The 25,294-nt window shown below is 47.3% G+C and overlaps 1 protein-coding gene across 3 annotated transcripts in view; it reads right to left on the reverse strand.

Moving 5' to 3' along the window:
* CHAF1A (chromatin assembly factor 1 subunit A) overlaps positions 1-24,609 on the reverse strand; it is a 221,829-nt gene extending 197,220 nt beyond the window's left edge. For all 3 annotated transcript variants that reach the window (XM_075352508.1, XM_075352507.1, XM_075352506.1), the window contains exons 1-3: positions 24,464-24,609; positions 3,589-3,630; positions 1,583-2,265 (exon numbers count right to left, since the gene is read on the reverse strand). In XM_075352508.1, the coding sequence (XP_075208623.1) occupies positions 1,583-2,265; positions 3,589-3,630; positions 24,464-24,512 (774 nt within the window). In that variant the 5' untranslated portion in view covers positions 24,513-24,609. The remainder of the gene's footprint in view (positions 1-1,582; positions 2,266-3,588; positions 3,631-24,463) is intronic.
* Positions 24,610-25,294: the final 685 nt, after the last annotated feature.

Consider the following 25,294-nt stretch of genomic DNA (forward strand, 5'->3'; position numbering starts at 1 on the left):
CCTGGCCTGCAAGGTCTCTAGGATTTTTGTCATAGTGACAGACATCCTGTCAGCAAAAACAGCAAACTCTGTCCCAGTCACCGGGACAGGGTTCACCGGCAACTCTGCCTGGGCCACTACCACCATAGGCTCCGGCTGACGAAGTGGCACAGGGACCGAACATTGCACACAATGGGGGTCATTGTAACCTGCCGGTAGATTAGCCCCACAAGCGGCACAAGCAGCGTTCACAGCCTGTGTCTTGGCACCCTTGCGTTTTGCAGATGACATGTTGTCGTCTCCTCAGAGCAATAGGGGTATACAGCCAAGAAGCGACCTTACAGTGCAATATATATAGATATATCTGGTACAGGAAAAAGTACACCAAATAACACTGTGGCACTAGTGGGGCCAGCACGAATGTGCTGCTTACCGCCCGCTTAACGCGGGTGTGTGGTCGCCAGAAATCCCTTGTCTGGGTCTCCCAGAGCCTGTGTCCGTTCCCCAGCCAGACTGCATGCAGGAATGGCTGCCGGCGTCTCTGTGGAGGGGGGGCGGGCCCTGGGTGTGCTCAGACAAAAAGCGGGAAACCTGCGTCCCACTGTGCCCAGTGAGAGGGCTGGAGCATGTAAATAAGGCTCCAGCCCTCGGCGCTGACGATTGCACAACGCCTGTCCCCTTCCCTGATTGACAGGGAGGGGGCGGGAACGAAGCGGAGCTAGGCCGCAAAAGCCGGGGACTAGATTTATAAGCGCCGCCGTCGTAAAAGCACGGTCGGCGCTAAGTCCCCGGCGCACTACAAGTCCCAGCCGCGCCGCCGCTCCCGGAGCGGCCGGCGCGGTAGTTCCCAACACATAAAGTCACTCAGCTAAGCTGCAGTGACTCAAACCCCAGCGCGCAGCGCTACTGTCCCCGGCGCACTAGCACACCCAGCAAGTCTGGAGTGTGCGCGGCCAGTCCATAGGGGGACACAGAGTACCTGAATGTTGCAGGGCCTTGTCCCTGAACGGTACCCCGGCTCCTTATCCAGCAGGTTCAATGGGTCTGTGGACGGAGCCCGGCCTCAGGGCTTGGAGGCCGGTAAGATCCCACTTCCTCAGAGCCCCTCAGGGGGATGGGGAAGGAAAACAGCATGTGGGCTCCCGCCTCCGTACCCGCAATGGGTACCTCAACCTTACAAACCGCAAGTGGGGTGAGAAGGGAGCATGCTGGGGGCCCTATATGGGCTCTCTTTTCTTCTATCCGATATAGTCAGCAGCTACTGCTGACTAAACAGTGGAGCTATGCGTGGATGTCTGACCTCCTTCGCACAAAGCAGAAAAACTGGTGAGCCAGTGATCCCACTGGGGGTGTATAGCCAGAAGGGGAGGGGCCTTACACTTTTTAGTGTAATTGCTTTGTGTGGCCTCCGGAGGCAGTGCTATACACCCAATCGTCTGGGTCTCCCAATGGAGCGCCGAAGAAAAACACTTTTCCCATTATGACGTGAGGGTACAAATTTAGGAAAGAGTTAATTGGGAATTGAAACTTGTTCCTTTACCAAAAATATTTCTCCAATAAACATACATGTATAGGTAATATTTACAAAGTATTTGTAACAAACCTTATTTTGAATTGTTGGAGACGAAGAATTGCTTACGTCTCTTTGATTACTAGAGTGAGCCTCTGGGGAACCGGTTGAAACTGGAGAGCTGGTAGAAGAAAGCCTAGTAGGACTATCTTCTGTAGAGAGGTCCTGGTCTTCTGCTTTTACAGGAGAGGCAAGTAATGAAGTACTTTCAAGTGATGTCCCAGAGGGCACCTCCAAAGGAGGAGGGGATAATCTCTCAACAGCAGTTAATTGTGGCTCTGTATTGCAACTATGTTCGGTACGATTTACATTTGAACTGTCATGAGCTTTGGTGTCATGTGTTGATGCCATAGAGTGGAGTTTGCCACAAACCGGGACAGTTCCTGAACTTGGTAAGGACTGAACAATTCCATTTGATTGGATCTGGTCTTGAATGGCACTATTTGAATCTTCTGTTAAGTCAATTGTGAGTGTGGGAGTCACAGAGCAAGTTTTTTTGGTTTTTCTAATGTAATTATCCAACGGCCCCATGCCATTAACAGCTTTAGGAAGAGGACCAAAATCTGCAGTTTCAGAGCCATTCTCCGTATCTTCAAGAGAAATATCAAGTGGACAAATTGTATTAACAGAAGGCATTTTCTGGGAGACTTTCTGCTTTTTTCCCTGTAAAACTCCATCCTTGGGAACTGGATTTAGACGTTTGAAGGGTAATCGTGCTGAAATAATATGAAATTGTTATTTATACATTACATTAATCCTTAATTTCACATACATTTTGTCCTCCAACAAGACGTACTACAGTGTTTCGCCAAAATTAAGACATGCTTATATATTCCTTTCGGCTTTGAAAAATGTGTCAGAGCTTATTTTAAGGGGGCTGTCAAATTTGACTGCTTTATTAGTGCCCGAGGAGCGCACCACAATCATCGATATCTCTCCTGAGCTGAGAGTGACAGCTGAATAGACATACACACTGTCACTCTCAGATCAGGAGTGCCAGCTAATTAACTGAAAGTATCTTCACCCTCTTCCCCACTCGCCACTCTGAACCCTGCACTCTCACTATGCCTGCTGTACTGCATCACTGTACCAGGATCACATTGCAATCCTCGGTGGCTTCTCTGAGCTGAGAGAGTGACCACTGCATAGAAAAATAAGCTGTCACTCTCAGATCAGGAGTGCTGTTGATAATTGTGATGAGAAAGCACATTGCTAATTAAGGGAATGAATATTCACCCTCCTTTCCCGTAATCCTGCACCACAAATTACTGGTACTGCTAGACAAGGGATCGCATTGCCATCAACGGCGCCTCTCCTCAGCTTAGTTTAACAGCTGCATAGATGTACACGCTGTCACTCAGCTGAGCGGAGTCACCGATGATTGTGATGCGATCTTCAGGCTGACAGTACCGGTAATACATCAGGCAGAGTGCAGGTGCAGGTCTCAGAGCAGTGGGCAGAATTACGGGAGAGGAGGATGAATATTCATTCTCTTAATTAGCCGAGGATTAGAGCAACACAAGGGGACAATAAGGCAATGTGCAAACATTGCAGATTTGGTTGCAGACAATTTACACCCAAGTGTGCATGTTCTGACAGGAAAAACGCTGCAGAAAAAAAACGCAGCAATCAATGGTGAAAACGCAGGAAAAAATAAACGCAGAGAGAACTGACATGCTGCAGATAGCTTTTCTGCAACAAAATCTACAAGGACAAAACCTAAATGTGTGCACAATACATCAGAATTCTCAGACTTTGCAGATTCTCTTCAGATTTCTAAAAATCTGCTCAGAGAAAAACAAAAAAAAAACCACCGCAAAAATGCACCATGTGCACAGTGTCTACAAAAAGTAATGTATCCTGAAATAGGGCAGCACAAGCCTTATTTCAGGATATTGATAGTTTGACTACGCAACTAGGGCTTATATCTATTTCAAGCTTACTCCAAAAAGGATTAAAAATCCTGCTAGTTCTCATTTTCAGGGAAATACTGTATAAATCCAAAACCTATCCCCCCACATAGAAAATGAGCCAAATACCTTGTACCATCTTCTTTGAAGAGTTAGCAGATGAGGTTTTAACTGCAAAAACAAAAAAAAGGTAAAACAAGATGTTAATTCTGCAATAGTTTGAAAAATGTCAGACATGCTATTTAAGTTCAAACCCTTCACCCCTTTTTTTTTTATTTCTGATTAGTATTGCTATATGATGTAATAATTCAAGAACACTTACACGAACCCCAACAATTGAGATTTTTTTTTTGTGACGTACTTCATGATCGTGGTAAATTTAGGATGATTTCTTTTGCACTTATTTGTGAAAAGATCGGAAATTTGGAGGAAATTGAAAAGTTTGCAATTCAACTTTTTATTATGCCCTTAAACCAGTTATGTCACAGATCGTTAAACAACATTTCCCACGTCTACTTTACATGAGCACATTTTTTGAAACATTTTCTTTTTGTTAGGAAGTTAGAAGGCTTCAAAGTTTATCAGCAATTTCATTTTTCCAACAAAATTTACAAAACCAATTTTTGCAGGAACGACATCACATTTGAAGTGACAAAACTATGTGACAGAAAATACCCAAAAGTGAAATTCTAAAAACTGGACCCCTTAAGCCTTTTAACCCCGGGCAATTTTCCGGGGGTTTTTTTTCACTCCACTTCTTCCGAGAGCTGTAACTTTATTTTTCTGTCAATCTTCATAAGGGCTTATTTTTTTACGGGATTAGTTATACTTTTAAATGAAAACATAAGTTTTACCATATAGTCTACTGGAAAACCGCAAAAAAAAAAAAAAAAAAAACTTAAATTACTTACCGGTAATGATTTTTTCCAGAAGCCACGACAGCACCACCAGAGAGATAGGTCCACCTACCCTAGGACAGGAAACTTTACAGAAATAAAAGGGCGGCCTCTTTCCCTTGCTTCAGTTAGGTTACAAAGCACAGAGAGGATCAGAACAATAAATAAGGGAATAAGGACCATAACCCTCACCAACACTCACTAAAACTGACAATGCGTCGGAACATGGATCCCAAGAACCAAAGGTGAAATTGAAAGGGGTGGGAAGCCGTGGCGCTGTCGTGGCTTCCGAAAAAAGATAATTACCGGTAAGTAATTTAAGATTTTTCCCTTCACCACGACAGCGCCACCAGAGAGATTCCGAAGACAGCCACCAAAGGGAGGGACCGTAGCATCCAACAACCTACTACCAAGGAAGATCCACCGTGGCAGACAACTAAATAGTAGTGCTGAAAAGAAGAAGAACAGGTAGCAGCCATACATAAAAGATCCAAGGGAACATCCGACCTCTCGGCCCAAGAAGTCGCCACCGCACCGGTAGAATGAGCCATGACACCTTGCGGGATGGGCCTATTCAGGGCTACATAACGCCCTTTGTGACCCATCTAGCCATCAACCCCTTGGAAGCGGAACACCCCCCTTTAGGACCCTGAAACAGAACCAGACATTACCGCCAGGCCTAGAGACCTCAGTGTACTATCTTAAGGCTCTAGACACATCCAATGTAGGCAATCGTGCCGCCATCGGATTCTTAGGGGAAGACAAGGACTGAGACCTAACCTAGTCACCTTGGGGAATAGGCAGGGTCAGTCCGCAGCAGAACTCCCCCGAAGTAGTTGGTCATCAAAAGCTGTATATAAGGGGGTTCAATGAGAGGTCCGGAAGGTCGCAGACTCATCTAGCTAATGTCAGGGCCACCAACAAAGCAACTGTAATGTCAGGAATGTAAGAGGCATCAGTACGGGGCCCAAACGTGGGTTCTGTCAATGAGTCCAGACCAGAGTGAGAACCCATGGAGGAACATTAACAAGGAAGAGGCCTATCCCTCCGACAGGAGGAATAAACCACTCAATCCAACGATCACCTGCTGAGTCAGAGCCATACAATGCCCCTAGGGCTGAACTTGCAAAGTACGGACAGACAGTCCGAGCACTTGCCCCCTCTGAAGGAACGCCAGAATGTCCCCCACCTGAGGCTCGACCAATGGACTCCTCCCAGAAGAGACAAGAACCGCCTCCATACCCTGGCGTATAATATGGAGGTAGCCGACCTCCTACTCCGCAAGAGATAGGAACCAGACAAGAGGAAGAAACCCTGACCTGCGAACAGTAGCCTCTTCAAATTCCAGGCCGGCCAAGGAAGGCCTGGAAGTGAAGAATGAAGGAGAGGGCCTTGGGAGAGGAGATAGAGTCTCTTCAGGAGGTCCCAATCCCAAGGGTCTGATGCCTGCCAGAATCAACAAGGATGGGCATAAAGGAGACCGGAGCCCCCCTAATACCAGAAAGGAGCCCACTGCCCAGGGCCTGACATGCGGGTTGAGGGAGCAACACCGACTGACTTTTGTTGGCTCGGGTTAAAAAGGGTCCATAGGTCGAGATCTCCAATTGCACTATCTCCCGGAAAACCTCCTCGTGCAGGCACCATCCCTCTTGGTGCACAGGAGTCCTGCTGAGGAAGTCGGCCCTTACCTTGTCCACCCCTCGGAAGTGAAGTACCAAGAGGGAAGATAGCTGTATTATGTATGCGGTATGATGCTACCTTGTTGTTGGAGAGAATCCTGAAATAGCTTCCCTCCAGGAGTGGAAGGTGGGAGTGGAGAGCTTTCCCGACCGCCCAGAACTCCCTGCGAGTCGAGGAGCCTCGACCATTCTGTGGAGTCCAGGGGCCTTGCCTCATCTCTAATACGGCACAATGAGGAATACTTTCTCGTAGATGTGAGCCATCCCCCCTGAATAGAACGTCCTAATACCCCACCCATAAGAAGGGCTACTCTGAGGAACTCCCGATGGGTAGCACGGATCGGACAATATAATATGCGTCCTTTTGATCCAACTCTGCCATGAAACACCCAGGAAACAGCAACTGATGGCCGACGTCACAGACTCCATCTTGAAATACCGACACACGAAAAAAACGGGTGAGCGATACAAATTGATAATGGTCCTGGAAAATCATCCGATTCGGACCAGAAGCAGTGGGTAGTGGGAGTAAGAACCACAGCCTTCTTCCCCCTAGGGGACTTCCACGAAAAACAGATGGCCAAAGAAGGCCGTCCACCTCTTGCTCAAGAGCGAGTTACTTCTCAGCGACCTGATGAGTGACGCAAGACCAAGGACTCCATAGGGGGTGGAATGAAAGCGCAGCTTCAAACCATCTCGTACCACTCCATGGATCCAATCACAGGACGAGACCTGGCCCCAAGCGGGGAAAAGGCAGAGAGACTACTTACCTGGATGGAGATATCACCGGGCCAGCCCCTCACCTTTGGCCCTGAGATAAGGGTGGAGTCCTCTGGAGAACCGCTTTTTTCGGAAGCCGTGCAGCCGAAAGGTACTCTCATTCACCAGGCATGGCACAAGCTTCGATTTTGACTGAGTCGCCCGGCCAACCCATCAACTAGAGGGACTGTCTTGCCGAGTGCCACAGAACTGCTGAATATGCCGAGAACCTCAGGGTATCTGCTGACGCATTAGCCAGGAAGGCTGTAGCTCTTGTTGCGCGTTAGAAAGTCGCAAGAAGGTGATCACAAGGAGCATCCCCTTCAATCTGATTTTTCAGCTGTTGGAGCCATACCATCAGGGATCGGGCTACGCAGGTTCCTGCGACAGCCGGCGAGTGCTCCCGCCGACGTCTTCCAAGCCGAGCGGAGGTAGGCGTCCGTCTTCCGGCCCAATGGAACAGTCAGGGACCCCAAAGCCGGAAAAAAGGGAGGGAGGTTTGTTCTGCTGTGGTAGCCACAGCAACCTCAAGCTAGGACAACAATCCCGCAGACAGGCATCCTCCTCCTGGAAAGGATAGTTATTCCGGAATAGGGAAAGAGGGAAGCCCTCTCATCAGACCTCTCTCACTGGTCTTTGATCAGTAGTTTCACCGTGACATGAACTGGAAAAGCACGGCGTCTGTTACACTACAAGCCTCCGAACATCATGACTTCAATAGATTCTGGTCCCCTTGTCTTCCTAGGCCCATTGTGGTTTTTTTGATTTTTTTCTGTTTTTTTTTTGTTAGGAAAGACAACAAGGAAAACAGCAGGCGAAAACAAGAAGTAGTGAGCTGAGCACTGAGCAGGCCTTCTCCGCACCACAACAGCTGACCAGCAGTGGCGGAGTGTCTCCAAGCAAGCCCTTACTGGATCTGACCGCTTCAAGGAGATGGTGAACACCTATTCGTAGGGAGACAAGGTGCGCACCCCACATCTTCCTCAGAGGATGATACACAGAGGAAGAGGAACCTGAATCAGTCAGATGTCGCTGACACCCGGTCCTGCAGGACAGACCTGGCTGGACGGAGAGCTGGGTCTTATTATTTTTAAGGACAGGAGGATCAGCAAAACCCTTTAACGGATTCTTCGGATGATGGATATTAGCCGTCCATAAGATCTGGCGCCTTCCCTGCAACCATCTAAATGCAAGGTCCCCACCTTATACTGGCAGTCCAAAGGCAACGAGGCACTGCACAAGGGGCATGCGCTGTGCTAGGCCCAGGCTGCCAGTTTTCTAGGTTAATCAGGTTCGCCTGAATGAGAAGACCTTTGGGGACTCTGAGGAAAGCCGTAAATGCTAGCACAGGACGACCCGCATTAGCACGACTCCTGCCACTCCCAAGATGAAACGACCACGTGATGACTGGTTTCTGCGCTCCACACGCTGCTTGCTCACTGTATGCTTGCAGTGTGCTTCCTGTGAATCCTCCTTGACAAGAGGATCAGCTGGACAGATCAACCCGAACCTGTCGGGCCTTCTAATTATGTCTAGGAGGCATCCAGCGGTGGGTATCCTGCCGCCCACCGCGCCTTCGCAGAGTCAACGCTAATATCGAACGTCCTCTGCAGACATCCTGAAAGCTGGAGGAGGCCGCAAACACGTTTATCACCTGCTAGGGAAAGCCGCCGGGCGCCCAGCAGGGACGCAATTGTGGGGAGGAAGCGGCGGCAATCGGCAGGGACAGCCGGGCGGCAAACCGCAGGGACCAGACTGGCTGCCGTTAACACGCAGTGTTCACTATCCGCTGGGACAGCCGCAAGAGCGCCCAGCGAGGACACCACTCCGGGAGGAAGCGGCGGCCCTGGGAGGAACCGCCGCTGGGTGCCTAACCAGGCTCGCCCGCCCCACACAGGAATGCTCACCTACGCCACCGCCTGCAAGACCTCCCCTCCTGCCGCGCATACCAGACGATGGGACAGCCACCGGGCACAGAGCGGGAACGCAACACAGGGAGGAAGCGGCGGCCCTGGAAGGAACAGCCCAGGAACAGCCGCCGGCTGGAAGACCTCCCCTCCTGCCGCGCGTACCACGCGCTGGACCGCCACCGGGCGCCGAGCGGGAACGAAACACAGGGAGGAAGTGGCAGCCCTGGGAGAAAGCCACCGGGCGCTGATCCAGGACCGTCAGCACTCCGCAGGTACACTTAACTCCGCCGGGAACAGCCACTGGCTGCAGGACCTCCCCTCCTGCACCACTCGCTGGGACAGCCACCGGGCGCCGAGCGGCGAACCAGTCCACCCCCGTACCATGCCCTTGCCAGGGAGAACCCCCCCGAGGGCGCATCCAGGGCTGAGGCCAGAGAGCCCGCAATCTCCAGCGCCATGTAGCCCCAGGATCAGCCGCCTTCCACCGTGGCAGCGCCACAGCACTGCTGGGTATCCCATCCTGGGACAGGAAAGTGAAACTGACGCAGGGGAGAGAGGCCGCCCCTTTTATTTCTGTAGGGTTTCCTGACCTAGGGTGGGCAGACCTCTCTCTCTGGTGGCACTGTCGTGGTGAAGGGAAAAGTGCAATTGCATGATTTTTTTGGGATAGTTTATTCACAGTGTTCACTATATGGTAAACCGATGTGTCGGTGTGATACCTCAGGTCAGTATGAGTTCTTAGATCCAAACATGTATATGTTTACTGTTATTACTGTTACTGTTTTTGCGCCATTTTCTCTGATCCACAGCATTCTTGTTTTTCGTAATCTATGGCTCAATGGCTTATTTTTTGCGCCTTGAACTGATCTTTTTTAGCGGTACCATTTTTGCGCAGATGCTATGTTTTGATTGCCAGTTATCGCATTTTGAGCAAAATTCGAAGTGACAAAAAAAACCGTAATTTTGGAGTTTGGAATTTTTTCCCCTAAACCATTTACCAATCAGATTAATTGATTTTATATTTTGATAGATAGGGCATTCCTGAATGAGGCAATAACAAATGTGTATATTTTATATATTTTTTTTTTTTTTAACTCCTTTGATTTTCATTTGATTTGATTTCATTTCATTTGATTTGAGTGGGTAGCGAATGCACTCGTGCTTGATAGCCATACATGTCAGCTGTTCAAATCAGCTGACATGTGCCGCGATCGCTGCCAGCTGCAGCAAGCAGAGATTAACCTGACACGATCCATGACGTACCCAGGACGTCATGTGTCGTGAAGAGGTTAAAGTGATCGAAACCACATCCAAAAAGTTTATTAAAAGGGGTATGCCCATCTCCAAAATCTTATCCCAATATGAAGTAGGTGTAATAAGAATTTTAGCAAATGCCTCTAATTAGAAAAGTAGTATAGTTCTCCTGATAAACTATGTCTCTTACCTCATGTGCAGGCATGGTAGTAGCTTAGGTATCCATGGTTAAGACCACCAGAAACTACCTATTTGTAGCTGTAACCTTGGATATCTAAGCTACTGTAATGAGGTGACATTCAGAAGAATTATACTACATTTATAAATTTGAGGTATTTTCAAATATTCTTCTTATTGCACCAACTATATATTAGAATAGGATTTTGGAGATGGGAATATCCCTTTAACCATTTAGGTGATTCACAGGAACTGTAGGTAGAATTTATATTATCTGCCTCCATTGTCTCAAAATCTGCCATTGAATTCTTATGAAAATGAGCTTGCTCTGCATTGACAGCATCCTTGCCTCTATCTTCTACTGTCGCTGACCACCTGTAGCTCCCCCACAGATAGTCACTGGTTTAGACATCTCTTCTGACTTTTCATTCCTGTCTGAAATATTGCAAGGAAAACCTGGTCATGGCTGGTTTATTATGAAATTATGTTCTTTCCACTTCTGGATTATGGCCCAAAAGTACCTTCAATTGTTACAGAAGAAATTCTAAGCTAACATCATCAGTATATTTTGCATTGCAACAATAAGGTTGCAAAGGTCTTGAGACAGCTCATTAGTTTTATCAATCATGTGATGTTTCTTGTGTGGTACCTTGGCAATAAGGCACCTTTTTATAGGCCATCAGTTGAACCAGCTGATATTTTTCACTAAGTAATCTGTCTTCTCGTGGTACATGCTAGGATGTCATTCACGTTTCTCTGGCCATCACAACAGCGCACTGCTCGGATGAACGGCAGCAGCTTCAAAACGGTCTAGGTATGCTGCACAATAGGGTTACACTTCACTTTTAACAGTTACTACATGCACTCTTATTTATAGTAAAGGCACAATTATAAAAATGTAAGGGCAATGCAGCGCTTTGAGACATTAAAGGGATAATATACACTACAGTTCAAAAGTTTGGGGTCACCCAGACAATTTTGTCTTTTCCATGAAAAATCACACTTATTTATCAAATGAGTTTCATAATAAATAGAAAATATAGTCCAGACATGGACTAGGTTAGAAATAAATGATTTTTACTTGAAATAATAATTTTCTCCTGCAGACTTTGCTTTCGTCACAGAATGCTCCCTTTGCAGTAATTAGGCTATGTGCGCACGTTGCGTAATTGCATGCAGTTACGCTGCGATCTGCACCGCAGCGTAACTGCATGCGTCCCCTGCACAATCTATGGAGATTATGCATGAGACGTGCGCACGTAGTGTCTTAGAGCGCAGCGCTTCGGCTGCTGTACGAAGCGCGCGTTCTAAGAAGTGACATGTCACTTCTTTCCTGCGCTCTGCATGCAGCTCCTGCTCTGTCTATGGGAGGAGCTGCAGTCAGAGCGCATGGAATCGGCTTTTTTTTTCAATATGGACTGTTTCTGCAGCGATTTGAAGCGCCCGTGTGTTTTTCAAATCGCTGCAGAAATTTCTGCAGGGACAGTACGCAACCTGCGCACATAGCCTTACAGCTTTGCAGGCCTTTGGCATTCTAGCTGTTATTTGCAGAGGTAATCTGGAGATATTTCACCCCATGCTTCCACCTCCCACAAGTTGGATTGGCATGATGGGCACATTTGCGTACCATATGGTCATGCTGCTCCCACAACAGCACAATAGGGTTGAGATCTGGTGAGTGGGTTGGCCACTCCATTACAGATAGAATGCCAGCTGCCTGCTTCTTCCCTAAATAGTTCATGCATAATTTGGAGGTGTGCTTTGGGTCATTGTCCTGTTGTAAGATGAAATTGGCTCCAATCAAGCACTGTCCACAGGGTATGGCATGGTGTAGTAAAATGGAGCGATAGCCTTCCTTATTCAAAATCCCTTTTACCTTGTACAAATCTCCCACTTTACCAGCACCAAAGCAACCCCAGACCATCACATTACCTCCACCATGCTTGACAGATGGTGTCAGACACTCTTCCAGCATCTTTTCAGTAGTTCTGCGTCTCACAAATGTTCTTCTGTGTGATCCAAACACCTCAAACTTCCTTTCGTCTGTCCATAACACTTTTTCTAATCTTCCTCTGTCCAATGTCTATGTTCTTTTGCCCATATTAATCTATTCATTTTATTAGCCAGTCTCAGATATGGCTTTTTCTCTGCCACTCTACCCTGAAGGCCAGCATTCCGGAGTCGCCTCTTCACTGTAGACCTTGATACTGGTGTTTTGCGGGCACTATTTAATGAAGCTGCCAGTTGAGGACCTGTGAGGCGTTGATTTCTCAAACTAGAGACTCTAATGTACTTCTCTTGTTGCTCAGTTGTGTAGAGAGGCCTCCCACTTCTCGTTCTACTCTGGTTAGAGCCTGTTTGTGCTCTCCTCTGAAGTGAGTAGTACACACCGTTGTAGGAAATCTTTAGTTTCTTGGCAATTTCTCGCATAGAATATCCTTTATTTCTAAGAACAATAGACTGTCGAGTTTCACATGAAAGTTCTCTTTCTGGCCATTCTGAGAGTTTAATGGAACCAACAAATGTAATGCTCCAGATTCTCAACTAGAAAGGTCCGTTTTATAGCTACTCTAATCAGCAAAACTGTTTTCAGCTGTGCTAACCGTTTTCAGCTGTGCTATACTTGCACAAGGGTTTTCAAGGGGTTTCTAAACATCCATTAGCCTTCTAACACAGTTAGCAAACACAATGTACCATTAGAACACTGGAATAGTGGCTGTTGGAAATGGGCCTCTTTACACGTATGTAGATATTGCATTAAAAACCAGACGTTTGAAGCTAGAATAGTCATTTACCACATTAATGTATAGAGTGTATTTCTCTTTAATTTAATGTTAGCTTCATTGAAAAACAAAAAAAAAAATGTGCTTTTCTTTCAAAAATAACCAAATATCTAAGTGACCCTAAACTTTAGAACTGTATTATACCGTATTTTTCGGACTATAAGACGCATTTTTTTTTCCCCAAAATTTTTTGGGGGAAGTGCGGGGTGCGTCTTATAGTCCGATGGCTGCGGTGGTGGTGGAGCGGGTCATCAGAGGCAGGCGCAGGCTGTAGCAGTGCCTACCGTGACCACGTGGGCCCGCTCATTTCATATGCATGCATCCTGACACCCATCATCTCTCAGCCCTGAAGCCGGCGCCGAGAAGTGGGCAGGATAATGGGCCGGGGTTGCGCGCATACTAAACAGCCGGCCCACTATATTCACTGCCCCCCGTGCATCATCATCATCATCAGCGCGGGGGCAGTGAATAAGTATACTCACCGGCCACCGATTTGTGTGGAGAGTGATGCGCACAGCGATGACGTCGATGTGCGCACGGCTTCACACAGGTCAGCGGCGCAGCTGCTGGCACAGACATGAAGACGAGCGATGCTGTGTGGAGTGAGGAAAGGGGAGTATAAACGTTTTATGTTTCTAAGTGTGCCACAAAATATGCGGGCCATATTCCAGGATAGGAGCATATATACAAGGATGGGGATAATATACAAGGCAGCAGAATTATTACCAGGATGGGGTACTTTAGTAGAGATATATAGGTATATATATATATATATAGAGATATATAGGTATATATATATATATATAGAGATATATATATATATATATATATATATATATATATATATATATATATATATATATATATATATATATATATAGAGATATATATAGAGATATATATAGAGATATATATAGAGATATATATAGAGATATATATAGAGATATATATAGAGATATATATAGAGATATATAGAGATATATAGAGATATATATATAGATATATATATAGATATATAGAGATATATATATATATAGAGATATATATATATATATATATAGATATATAGAGATATATATATATATAGAGATATATATATATATATAGAGATATATATATATATAGAGATATATATATAGAGATATATATATATATAGAGATCTATATAGAGATATATATATAGAGATATATATAGAGATATATATATAGAGATATATATATATATATACACATATAGAGATATATATATATAGAGATATAGATAGATAGATAGATAGATAAAATTTATTATGAATGGGGGTTTATCTCTTTATTGTTTCAAAAGCGCTGCCCAGTCTCCTGATAGCAGCCAGTTACTGCAAGCCCACCTCCTATTCAAATCAATAGGAGGAGAGTGTGCAGTACCCGGCCGCTACCAGAAGGTGGGGCAGCTCTACAACTCGACATTCCGGCCGCCTGCTGCCGCTAAGAACAGCTGATCGACAGGGGTGCCGCAAGTCAGTCCCCGGCTGATCCGACATTAATGACCAATCCCAAAGATAGGCCATCATTGTTAGAATAGTGGACAACCGCTTTCATGAGAATCTGTCACGTTTTTCCTACCCCATCTGAAAGCAGCATAATGTAGAGACAGAGACCCTGATTCCAGCAATAAACAAGAAAATGGGGGGGAAGCCAGCACTGCTTATGAGTGGGATGCAATTATGATGAGATAAAAAGTGTAACATTCACAAATTCATTCCTACTGTATCAATTCAATGAGATTTTTAGCAAATGATTGATCAATGATTTGAGCCCCCCTGCCCCGTCACGGCAAATCTCTATAAGGTTCTGACACTTCTCAGGTAGGTGGTGTTCCTATATGGTCCTGCACATCACACGAGACCACATGGTACACATGTATATTATATACTGTAGTGTAGGGACCCCCCTTATAGAGATTTGCCGTGACGGGGCAGGGGGGCTCAAATCATTGATCAATTATTTGCTAAAAATCTCATTGAATTGATACAGTAGGAATGAATTTGTGAATGTTACACTTTTTATCTCGTTATAATTGCATCCCACTCATAAGCAGTGCTGGCTTCCCCCCCATTTTTTTGATTCCAGCAATGTGTCACTTACTGAGCTGTTTGCTTTCATCTTGATAAAATCAATGCTTTCTCTGCTGCACATCTAGCAGTGAAACAGAGCTTATGAATATGCTGGACTATATGATAGCACACCAAGTCGCTAATGATAATCTACTGCTCATTAAACAGTGATTTTATCAAAACTACACTAAGCAGCCCAGTAAATGAAACACCGTTTAAATCAGGATTCCTGTCCCTACATTATGCTGCTCTCAGATTAGATGTCAAAACCCTAGTGAAAGATTCCCTTCAAGTGTTCTAGTAACACAGGGTTATGTCACCATTACCTGGAGGTTTAAAGGGAAGTAATCACCAGGATTTTCGTATATAACCTTAAGGCTATGTGCCCACGGGGAAAGTGTCCTGCGGATATATCCACAGGAGCTCCCAGAAAAACCGCAGCACAACTTTGTCTTTTTACATGCTGCGTTGTTTTTACGGAATGTCCTGCGGATATGCTGCGGTGTCGTGCATTGAGGATACAGTACCATGGCTTCGGCACTGCATCCTCAATGCTGAACAAGTGCTGAGTTATCGGGGCGTTCATACTTACCTCCATCACGCAGCACTTCACTGTCCAGCCGTGTCTGCCTGCACATTGCCGAAGAAGGTGGGCGGGCCTGCACTAGCTCTGGCTGTCACATGACTGGAGCTCGTGCAGGCCTCGCCCACCTCATGCTCCTGGCTCCACTGCGCTCCTCTGCAGCAGAGGAAGCGACTCCGGTGTCTGCTATCAAGGCAGGTAAGTACGGGACCCTGCGGAGAAATCCGCAGGAATAATTCACATGCTGCAGATTTTTCCACAGGGAAATCCGCATTATTTCCACTGCGAAAAAAACCGCAGCATGGGCACAGCAGTTGCGAAATGCCATGGAATGGCTGGGGACTCGCTGTACTGCGGATTTTTGAAAAATCTGCGGCATTTCAGCAACAAAAATCGCGGCAAATTCCGCGCATTTTCCGCAGCGTGGGCACATAGCCTAAGCCAGTGCTATATTGTCACTATCCGGCTCATTCTATACATACCTTTAGTGGCCAGCTTGGATTTTTAGGTTTTGAAATCCAAGAAAGTAAAGTTTATAAAATTAGCTGCTTGTTGAGTGACAGCAGAAGAGTATGGGTATGACCTCAACAGGTCCTGCTAGGTCAGTTGTATAATACTTATGCTAATTCTAAAAGAGGGAGGGGATAACTATGAATTCTCCCCCATATATCTGCTCCTCAGCTGCTGTCAATCAAGAAGCTGCCGATTTTATAAACTTTACTTTCTTGGATTTTAAAACATCTGTACTGACCACTAATGATATATATAGAATCAGCCCGATAGTGTCAGTATAGCACTGGCTTTAGGTTATATATGAAAATCCTGGTGATTGGTTCCTTGTAAGGGTATGTGCCCACGATCAGGGCTCACTGCATCCTGGACGCAGCGGGGTCCTGACCTGCGGGGCTGCGAGTCTCCTCCGGAGGAGACCGCAACTGCTTGTATCCACGATCAGTGTTCTGCGGTCTCTCGCTTTTGTTCTTCCTATGGAAGGAGGCACGGTGGCTCAGTGGTTAGCACTGCAGTCTTGCAGGGCTGGGGTCCTGGGTTCAAATCTCACCAAGGACACCATCTGCAAGGAGTTTGTATGTTTTCCCCGTGTTTGCGTGGGTTTCCTCCGGGTACTCCAGTTTCGTCCCATACTCCAAAGACATACCATGACTTTAGATTGTGAGCCCCAATGGGGACAGTGTTCCTAATGTATGTAAAGTGCTGCGGAATATGTTAGCGCTATGTAAAAATAAAGATTTGATTTTCCTACGGAGGACGCATGCGAATCCACAGCGAACTGACATGCTGAGCTTGGAGGGCCGCACCGCAGGTCAGCGTTTGCTGCGGAAAAAACAAGCAGTGTCCACAGGATTTCTAGAAATCCATCCACTATGCTTGTACTGTACAACGCAGCGTTTTAGACGCAGCAAAAAGCACGTTACATCCAAAACGCTGCAAACAATGATCATGGGCACGCACTCCAACTCTATTCTGCATAAGGACATAAGTAAGGATCCTGGGCTTGAGTATGCAACTGAGCCTGCTCCACACAAGGTAGATGCTAGCCATATTACATAACCTCTTAAAATACAGTTGGCGGCTATCTGGGACTTTGCCCCATAGTGAAAAATAAGCACTTATACGCAAGTAGTTGCTAACTATCTGCCTGTTCTACCCAGTGACTATCTCTAGCAGCTCAGAGCAGTCACGGACCACTCCTACAAGTGATTCTGCCTGCTTCATTTTACCTCACATCAATAGAAATACTCTCTCTTCTGGTCTGCTTTGACGACGGAGTGTCACTGCCAATTGATTCCTCACAGTTACCCAGTTGTCGAAAATCAGACACACCATCAGCAGGTTACGACCTGTTGGTTTAACAGAGCAGAAGAGAAGAAGCTACTCTGTTGATAGGATGTCATCAGAAACCCACAGAATCACTGCCAGGAGCTATCCATGACCACTCAGGCGACAGATCGGTGCCAAGCATAATAGGCAGACAATTTGTTAAATAAAAAAAAAGCCTGCAAGTTCTTAGCCCCATTAGAAAAAAAAAAAAAGCATAGTAATGGATAACGCGAAACTCCACCCGCTGCTGTTGACCATTAAGATGCTGCAGTTAATTTCTGACAGTCGCATTTAGACGGCATGGATGCTGGTGCAACCTAGCGTGAAGGTGTCTCAGGAGCTAATCTCCCTCTACAAGTTGCAGATACCAGCTATATTAGTCAGCATTATCTCCAACAGCCATAGATGGCATCAAGATCAGGCCATGGCTGTTAACCCCTTCACGGACCGGCAGATTTTTCGCTTTCCTTTTTTTTTCGACATTCGAGACGTAACTTTATTTTTCAGTCAATATGGTCATGTGAGGGCTTATTTTTTGCGGAACGAGCTGTACTTTTAAATTAAACCATACGTTTTACCATACAGTGTACTGGAAAACTGCAAAAAAATTCCAAATGCAGAAAAATTGCAAAAAGTGCGATAGCACTATTGTTTGAGATTTTTGTGTAAATCAACACAGGGAGACTGCGAACAGCGGCAAGAGGGGGAATAACGGAAGAAATACAGCCCACCCCCAGGGCCAGCAAAGCTCATTAGCATAATGTGGCGCCCCTGCCCTGGTCAGGCACCACTGAGTACTGCACCCATGCTGGGACAGTGCTTCCAGGTAATTCCAAAGGCCAGAATGGGGTGTGTACACACAGACACATAGCAACTAGGTCTCCCACACCATTAGATGGGACCCTTGGGTAGCCTCTGGAAGAGGCTAGCCTTCAATTCTTGTCAAGGGGTGTAGTGGAGGGGCTGGAAGCTAAGCTGCAGAGGCTGTCAGGAAAGAGGTGTAGCGAGCCAGTCTGGTAGCAGTGAGTGTGGTTGCTAGGAGACGCAGGCAGGCATGGTGACTCTAGTCAGACCCTGCACGTGTAGTAGCTGTTAGCAGAAGAGAACGGTTGCCAGAGAGTCAGTCAGAAAGACACCTGAAGAGAGGCAGTCGAGTACGGGGACTGCTGGTGACTAGGCCGCCGCCCTCATGTTAAGCAAGGCTCCTGAAGTCTCGCGCATGCCCAGTGGCACTATCGCAGGACTGAGCGCTGTTCAAATCGCGAGCGCCGGTGATGTAATTGCGCAGGCGCGAGATTATGGGTGGCGCTGTGAATGTAATCACCAGCGTCATCCAAGTACCCGCCCATAATCTCGTTCCCGCGGTAATAGGTAACGTGGATGATATGGCCAGCGCTAGCGCATAACGGTGGAGGCAGAGGGAAAAGCGCGGGCACGAGATTATCGGCGGGTACTTGGAGGACGCTGGTGATGACAGCCTAGGAGCTGCAGAAGGGGATTCTTTTAGTTTCAAAATTCAGGTGACAGGTTCCCTTTAACTCCTTATAAGGCTGGAGTCACATTAGCGTATGGAATCTGATGCGAGAGTAACGGATGAGATATGCTAATGACCCCCGGCTCAGGCTCTGCTGCGAGCGTGAGCCGAATGTCATGAGACTGTGACCCGATCTTGCGATCGGGTCCTGGCTGCAAAGGAGAGGGTGGGCGCTGCAGAGGAGAGGGAGGGGTTAATCTCCCCGTCTCCTCCATTGTCAGCCTGTGCGTATATCGCACTCGATAAGATCAGAGTGCAGTCCAATGTTTCTATCGCACCCAAACACTTGGATGGGTGCGAGTGACACGGCTCTCGCTGACAATCGCAGCATGCTGCGATTTTTTTCCTCAGTCCGTTTAGGGCTGAGGAAAAACTCACAGATCTGAGCTGCATCATTGTCTTACATGGGGCTGAGTGCAATGCAAGATTTTCTCACATTGCACTCATGCGAGTCATACACAAGTGTGACTCCAGCCTTAGGCTATGTGCGCACGTTGCGTAATTGCATGCAGTTACGCTGCGATCTGCACTGCAGCGTAACTGCATGCGTCCTGCGTCCCCTGCATAATCTATGGAGATTGTGCAGGAGCTGTGCGCACGTGGCGTATTAGAGCGCAGCGCTTCGGCTGCTGCCCGAAGCGTGCGTTCTAAGAAGTGACATGTCACTTCTTTCGTGCGCTCTGCCTGCAGGTCCTGCTGTCTATGGGAGGGGCTGCAGTCAGAGCACATGAAATCGGCTTTTTTTTCATAACGTCCTGTTTCTGCAGCGATTTGAAGCGCACATGTGCTGTTCAAATCGCTGCAGAAATTTCTGCAGGGACAGTACGCAACGTGCACATAGCCTTACTCCAATTGCCACCGCACCAGGGCAATCAGGAAGAGTGAGATAAAGCTCCGGGCCTCCCCAGCCCGAGAATACAGCCCCAGCTGCCAGCTTCATCTTGGCCTGGTATCAAAATTAGGGGGGGACCGTTCGTGCTTTTTTTTTTAAAATATTTATTTAACTACGATAATTAAAAAAAAAAAAAAAAAAAAAAAGCTGCATGCGGTTCCTCTAAGTCACACTTGCGAGGGATTTGCATGAGTCGAGCATCGCATCACCCAGCATGGCCAAACACACTCCTGACAGGAGTGGGTCAGCTGCATGTAGTTCTATGCAGCTGCACGCTCGTGTCTGGAGAGCATCAGGTTATGCCGGGTGACGAGATGCGAGACTCACGCAAATGTGACTGACCTTACGGTGCGCTCACAAGAACCGTATGACTTGCACGAGTCTTGCATCACACCACCTGGCAGCCGCACACTCCACGGACACAAGTGTGCAGCTGCATAGAATTACATGCAACTGACCCAGTCCTGTCAGGAGAGTGCAGCTACCGGGTGATGCGATGCGAGACTCGCCCATGTATGACTCCGGATTTACAGTGCACTCACACAAGCCATATAAATTGCATGAGTTGCGCATCACCTGGCAGCCGCACTCTCTGGACACGAGCGTGCAGTTTCACAGAAATGCATGCATATGCACGCTCCTGTTAGCATAGTGTGTGGCCGCCGGATGATGAAATCCAATACTCTTGCAAGTCATACAGCTTGTGTGAGCGCACCATAAGGCTGGAGTCACTTGCACAAGTCTCGCATCGCATTACCCGGCAGCCACACACTCTCCTGACAGGAGCAGGTCGGCTGCATGTATTTCTATGCAGCTGCACACTCCTGTCAGGAGAGTGTGCGGCTGCTGGGTGATGCAATGCAAGACTCGCGCAAGTGTGTGACGCCAGCCTTATTCTGGTAGCCATGATAAAGCCCAACAGCGGGGGGCTGCAACCGTGGGCTTTATCTGTGCTGGTATCAGAATACGATTGTTTTTTTTAATTCATTTATTTTTATACCACGACACTCGCAGACAGTTGCACTGCTTTCCCCACCCACCGGCCAGCCTGGCTCCTGTGATTGTTTGCAGTCAGCTGCCACTCAGGGTGGGGGTGTGTCTAACTGCAACTAATTACACGCGCCGGTGGGCGGGGAAAGCAGTGAATATTCAATGAGAGCTAATTATTGGCTCCGGAAGGGAAAGCATGACCTGGAAGTAGCTTGGGTTCAGTGAGTATACCGCGTTCACTCCTACTCCCCTATCGCCTTCTACCAACATTTTTAATCTCCTGATTCTGGTTCCCAGAGAGTTATATGGGTACCAGATTCCAGACCGGATCCGGGTTTTTTTATTTTTAAATTTAGCAGGGACCCGCCAGTCCTGGTTTTCTGCGAGTCCATCCAGCTCTAGTTATGAGTCTTGGAGAATGGCAACACAAAGCAAAATAAATATTGTAACAAAAAAAAAATCCTTCATCACTTAAAGAGAGCTGGGCGAACTCGCAGACAAACGGGATCGGAGGATCCCTGCTAAATTAAAAAAAAAAAAAACTCCCGGATTCAGTCCGTAATCTGGTACCCATATAACTCTATGGGAACCAGAATCCGGAAATTAATAAGGTTGGTGGAAGGGATGAGCACCCGGTTAAGAATGAACATTAGAGAGGGGGGCGCGATGTGCCCCTCTGCCCAGCCTGAGCCGCCTGCTTCAGGCAGCTCAGGATGAACTACACCAACGATGTGCCCTGCTCTGCCCAGCCTGAGCCACTTGCTTCATGCAGCAGGAAGCTCAGGATGTTCCCTCTTCTGCCCAGCTCAATGCAGCTCAAGCTGACAACCACTCACACGCTGTCACACAGGCTGAGGGCACGCCGCACTGCAACCAATCACAGACGCCAGGCCTGCTGGTGGGCGGGGACAGTCGTGCTTATGCAATGAGCGGCCCAGGGAGGCCATAGGAGCAGCATACAATCGCGATGGAGCCTTGGTAAGTATGAACCTCTTGCTTCATTATTTTTTTTTTTTTTAAATTTCTCAAGTGCCGGATCCAGATCAAACACCCATAATCCTAGGCCCGGGTCCGGCACCCGGGCACCTTTGAAACCATGCAGAACCAGACTTTTATAGAGAACAAAGCCACCAAGGTTTTGCTATATGAAGTAAAGGCAGTGCTATATAGACATACCTGTTATAGAAAGATCGGATGCTTTCTTTGCAGAAATATCTTTAATCAAAGTTGTAGAAATGCAGTGCATTTTCATTGATGTGTGGTTCACGGGTGGGCTTTTGTGGGTTGGGTCCTCAATGTAAAGTCCTCCTCCGGTGTTCTCCTGGCTTTCCTCATTTTCTTTATTTGAATATTGCACCACGCAGCCATTGCTGTTGTTGGCGGGATGTGTGCGTTGACATAGCAATTCTATCTTCATTAAATGGTGCTGGAGTCCGCACATTCACGAACCATGATCTCTGGCGCCATTTTATTGCAGACACTGAGGTGAATACTATGAGAGGCATCGTCGCACGCGCAGTTTTTTAATTTTTTTTCCATCTGTGTTCGTGCTCTTGCCGCTCAGTCTTCACCAGTGTCTTCAACAAAATGGCACTGGAAATCACAGTTCATACATGTGTGGACTCCAGCACCATTTTAATGAAGACCTCATTACTGTGTCAATGCGCACATCCTGCCCACAGGAATGGCAGCTTGATATTCAAATAAAGAAAAGGAGGCACATCATGGAGGTGACTCACAACAGGGCTATGGGGTACTTTGTGGTGTACTACTGGGACGTGTCACTGGGTGGCCGCTGCCCGGTTTCGTGACCCTGGGGGTCGCTTTAAAAGGGGTTATGTACAGGGGAATATTTAATTAAGTTTATGTCGTGACGCCACTTGCGGGTTGCGGTTATGGTGATGGAACCGCTGCTGCATAGTCACTCCGCTGGGGCTGATGTTGACAGCAGCCTGGATGTTGGGCCCTCTGCAAGTAGGGCCGGGGCCCCAGGGGGTAGGTGATGGAGATAGGCTCGGAAAGAAGGTAGGCCACACAAGGGAATGCAGTGTAACTGGTTCGCTTTACTCACAGTAGATGGTAACTGGTACCCGGAAGAAGGCTGGTCTTCACCACTGGTCCCCTAAGGCTTTGTTCACACTAGAAAAAAGATTTTTCTCAAGAAATTTTTTGAGTCTGAAAGATTACCGCACTTGCGGTCAAAAACCGCACCAAAAACCACATGCGGTTTTACCACGGTTTTGCTGCGTTTTTTCCACAGGTTGCTCCCTGCGTTTTTTTACCATTATCTATGACAGAAAACGCAGGTACCTGCAGAAAAGATGCTCATTCTTTTTCTCAAGAAATTCTGCAGAAAGAATGTTCTTGGGGAAGAAAAAAAAAAAAAAAACGCAGTGTGCGCACAGCTATTTTTTTTCTATAGGTTTTGCTGGGAAATGTCTGCAGAAAGGTTACAACCATTTTCGGCAGAAATTTCTGCAGCAAAACTGCAAAAAAAACGCAGTAAAAACGCAGTGTGTGAACCCTGCACCTTTCTCAAATTGGCGAGTCCCCGTGGCTTGGAGCGTCCGGGGGTCCTCTCCTGGTAGTCTCTCAGTCTCTGGTCCGTACAGGGGCAGTGTGAACCCTGTAGGGTTGGTGTTCCGTTCCTGCTGGTGCCCTGAACTTTACGGTCAGGGAGGTCCTGGATGGTCCCCTCACCATGCAGATTTTATCAGGTCTGCCTGGAGCGTTTGCCTGACCTAGGGCTCTGTTCCCCGTCGGTGCTATGGATCCAAGAGTACTCCACCAGCAACCACACGCCTGGGCCCTCAGGTCACCGTTACACTCTCCTTGTCAGTACGGTTATATCAGTCTCCTCTCTCCTCCACTTACTGTCTGACCCCTCCCACCTGGCTATTGTCTAGTGGACTGGATTGGCTCCACCCCTGGGTGGCCATCCATTGGGTCCAATCCTAGTCTGTCACCAGTCCTTGGGAATGGGGAAAACTGGGATTATAGTGTGTTTTGCTGTTACCGACACTGGTCTAAAAGTCCCTGGGGGTAGGCCCTGCATCTTTGACAGGATGCAGTGCCTTGTAGTGCCCTGATGGCTCCAGGGGCGCTACAGAGGATACTGGAGGTCTTTACAGGAAGGATCCAAGCCACAAAAGTTTACATCAAACTCCAGGGCATTTCTGCAACTTTGATTACAGATATTTCTGCAACCAAGCATCCGATCTGTCTATAACAGGTATGCCTGGGTTCAGCATCCTGCTGCGCTGCCGTTACCTCATATGGCAAAATCCTGCTGGTTGGTCCTCTTTAAAGTGTGTACCCGGATTACCCTGGACAATTATGATTGAAGGTCATTTTTACTGCATAATTAACATCGGAAAAATAAATCCACCTTCAAAATAAAATAAATTTCACCACACTTGACTATTTTTCCATGAGATAGTGGAGACTACAAAAGGGATAGAGAGGGTCTAAGTAGAGAGGGGCAGAGAAATTAGAGGGAGCCGGTGCACTGCCAGCCCACATCTCATAGGGACCCACTATTTATACACACAAGGCAATGGAGGCCACAGCTTTCCTCCCACAGGACACACTATTGAGCACAAGTTGCACAATTACCTGCTGAACGCTGCTTCGCTTTCTCTCCCGTGTCTCCTTTCCCCGGCATTTTGACGGAAAAACCGTTCGGAACCAGCGTGTAAATTCCCTATCCCCACTCTCCCCTCAGCGCTCTCCTTCCGGCCGCTTCTCCCCGCGCGATTCTGCTTGGCGGGAAGTTTTCAGCTGTCGACCGTCCCCTGACGGAGGCGAGCTGACTAGGAGTCACGTGATAAACACTACCAATGGACACCCCGCTCTGCAGAATGCTGCCGCAGGATTGGTGACAGCTTCGGCTGTACCCATTGGCTCTTCTCACCGCGCAATTTTCTCAATCGACCGTAGGAGACATTTTGGTGTGTTCTCAGGTACGGGTGACATCTGTCATCGTCCCGCGCAGCTCTGGAGGCGACACCTCAGGCCCTGACTTACCTGTCAGGATGTGGTGAGAGGCCTGTAGCCCCGAACTCCCCTGATAACGGGCAGCTTATACTGGCAGTGTTCACATACGTATTATTACAATGTCCCATAGCATTAAGTAGCAGAGCAGGTTTTTTTGTCACATGGGAATATTCTGTTTCTGTGGTAACCCTATTCACATCCATGGGATTGTCATTGTATTTACTATTAGGGTATGTGCACACAGAGCTTTTGAGGAAGACGAAAATGACGCGGTTTCTAAGTAGAAACGGCATCATGAACCGCCGCCCCTTCCTAGGACTCCTTCACACGTCCATGTTTCCTGTACATGTGACATCCGTGTTCACACATAACGGAGACACGGACACATGTAGACCCATTCAAATCAGTGGGTCTGTGCACACCTGCGTGTTTTCACACTGGCCATGTGGA

This window comes from Anomaloglossus baeobatrachus, chromosome 1 (genome assembly GCF_048569485.1).
Source record: "Anomaloglossus baeobatrachus isolate aAnoBae1 chromosome 1, aAnoBae1.hap1, whole genome shotgun sequence".
Classification (NCBI taxonomy): Eukaryota; Metazoa; Chordata; class Amphibia; order Anura; family Aromobatidae; genus Anomaloglossus; species Anomaloglossus baeobatrachus.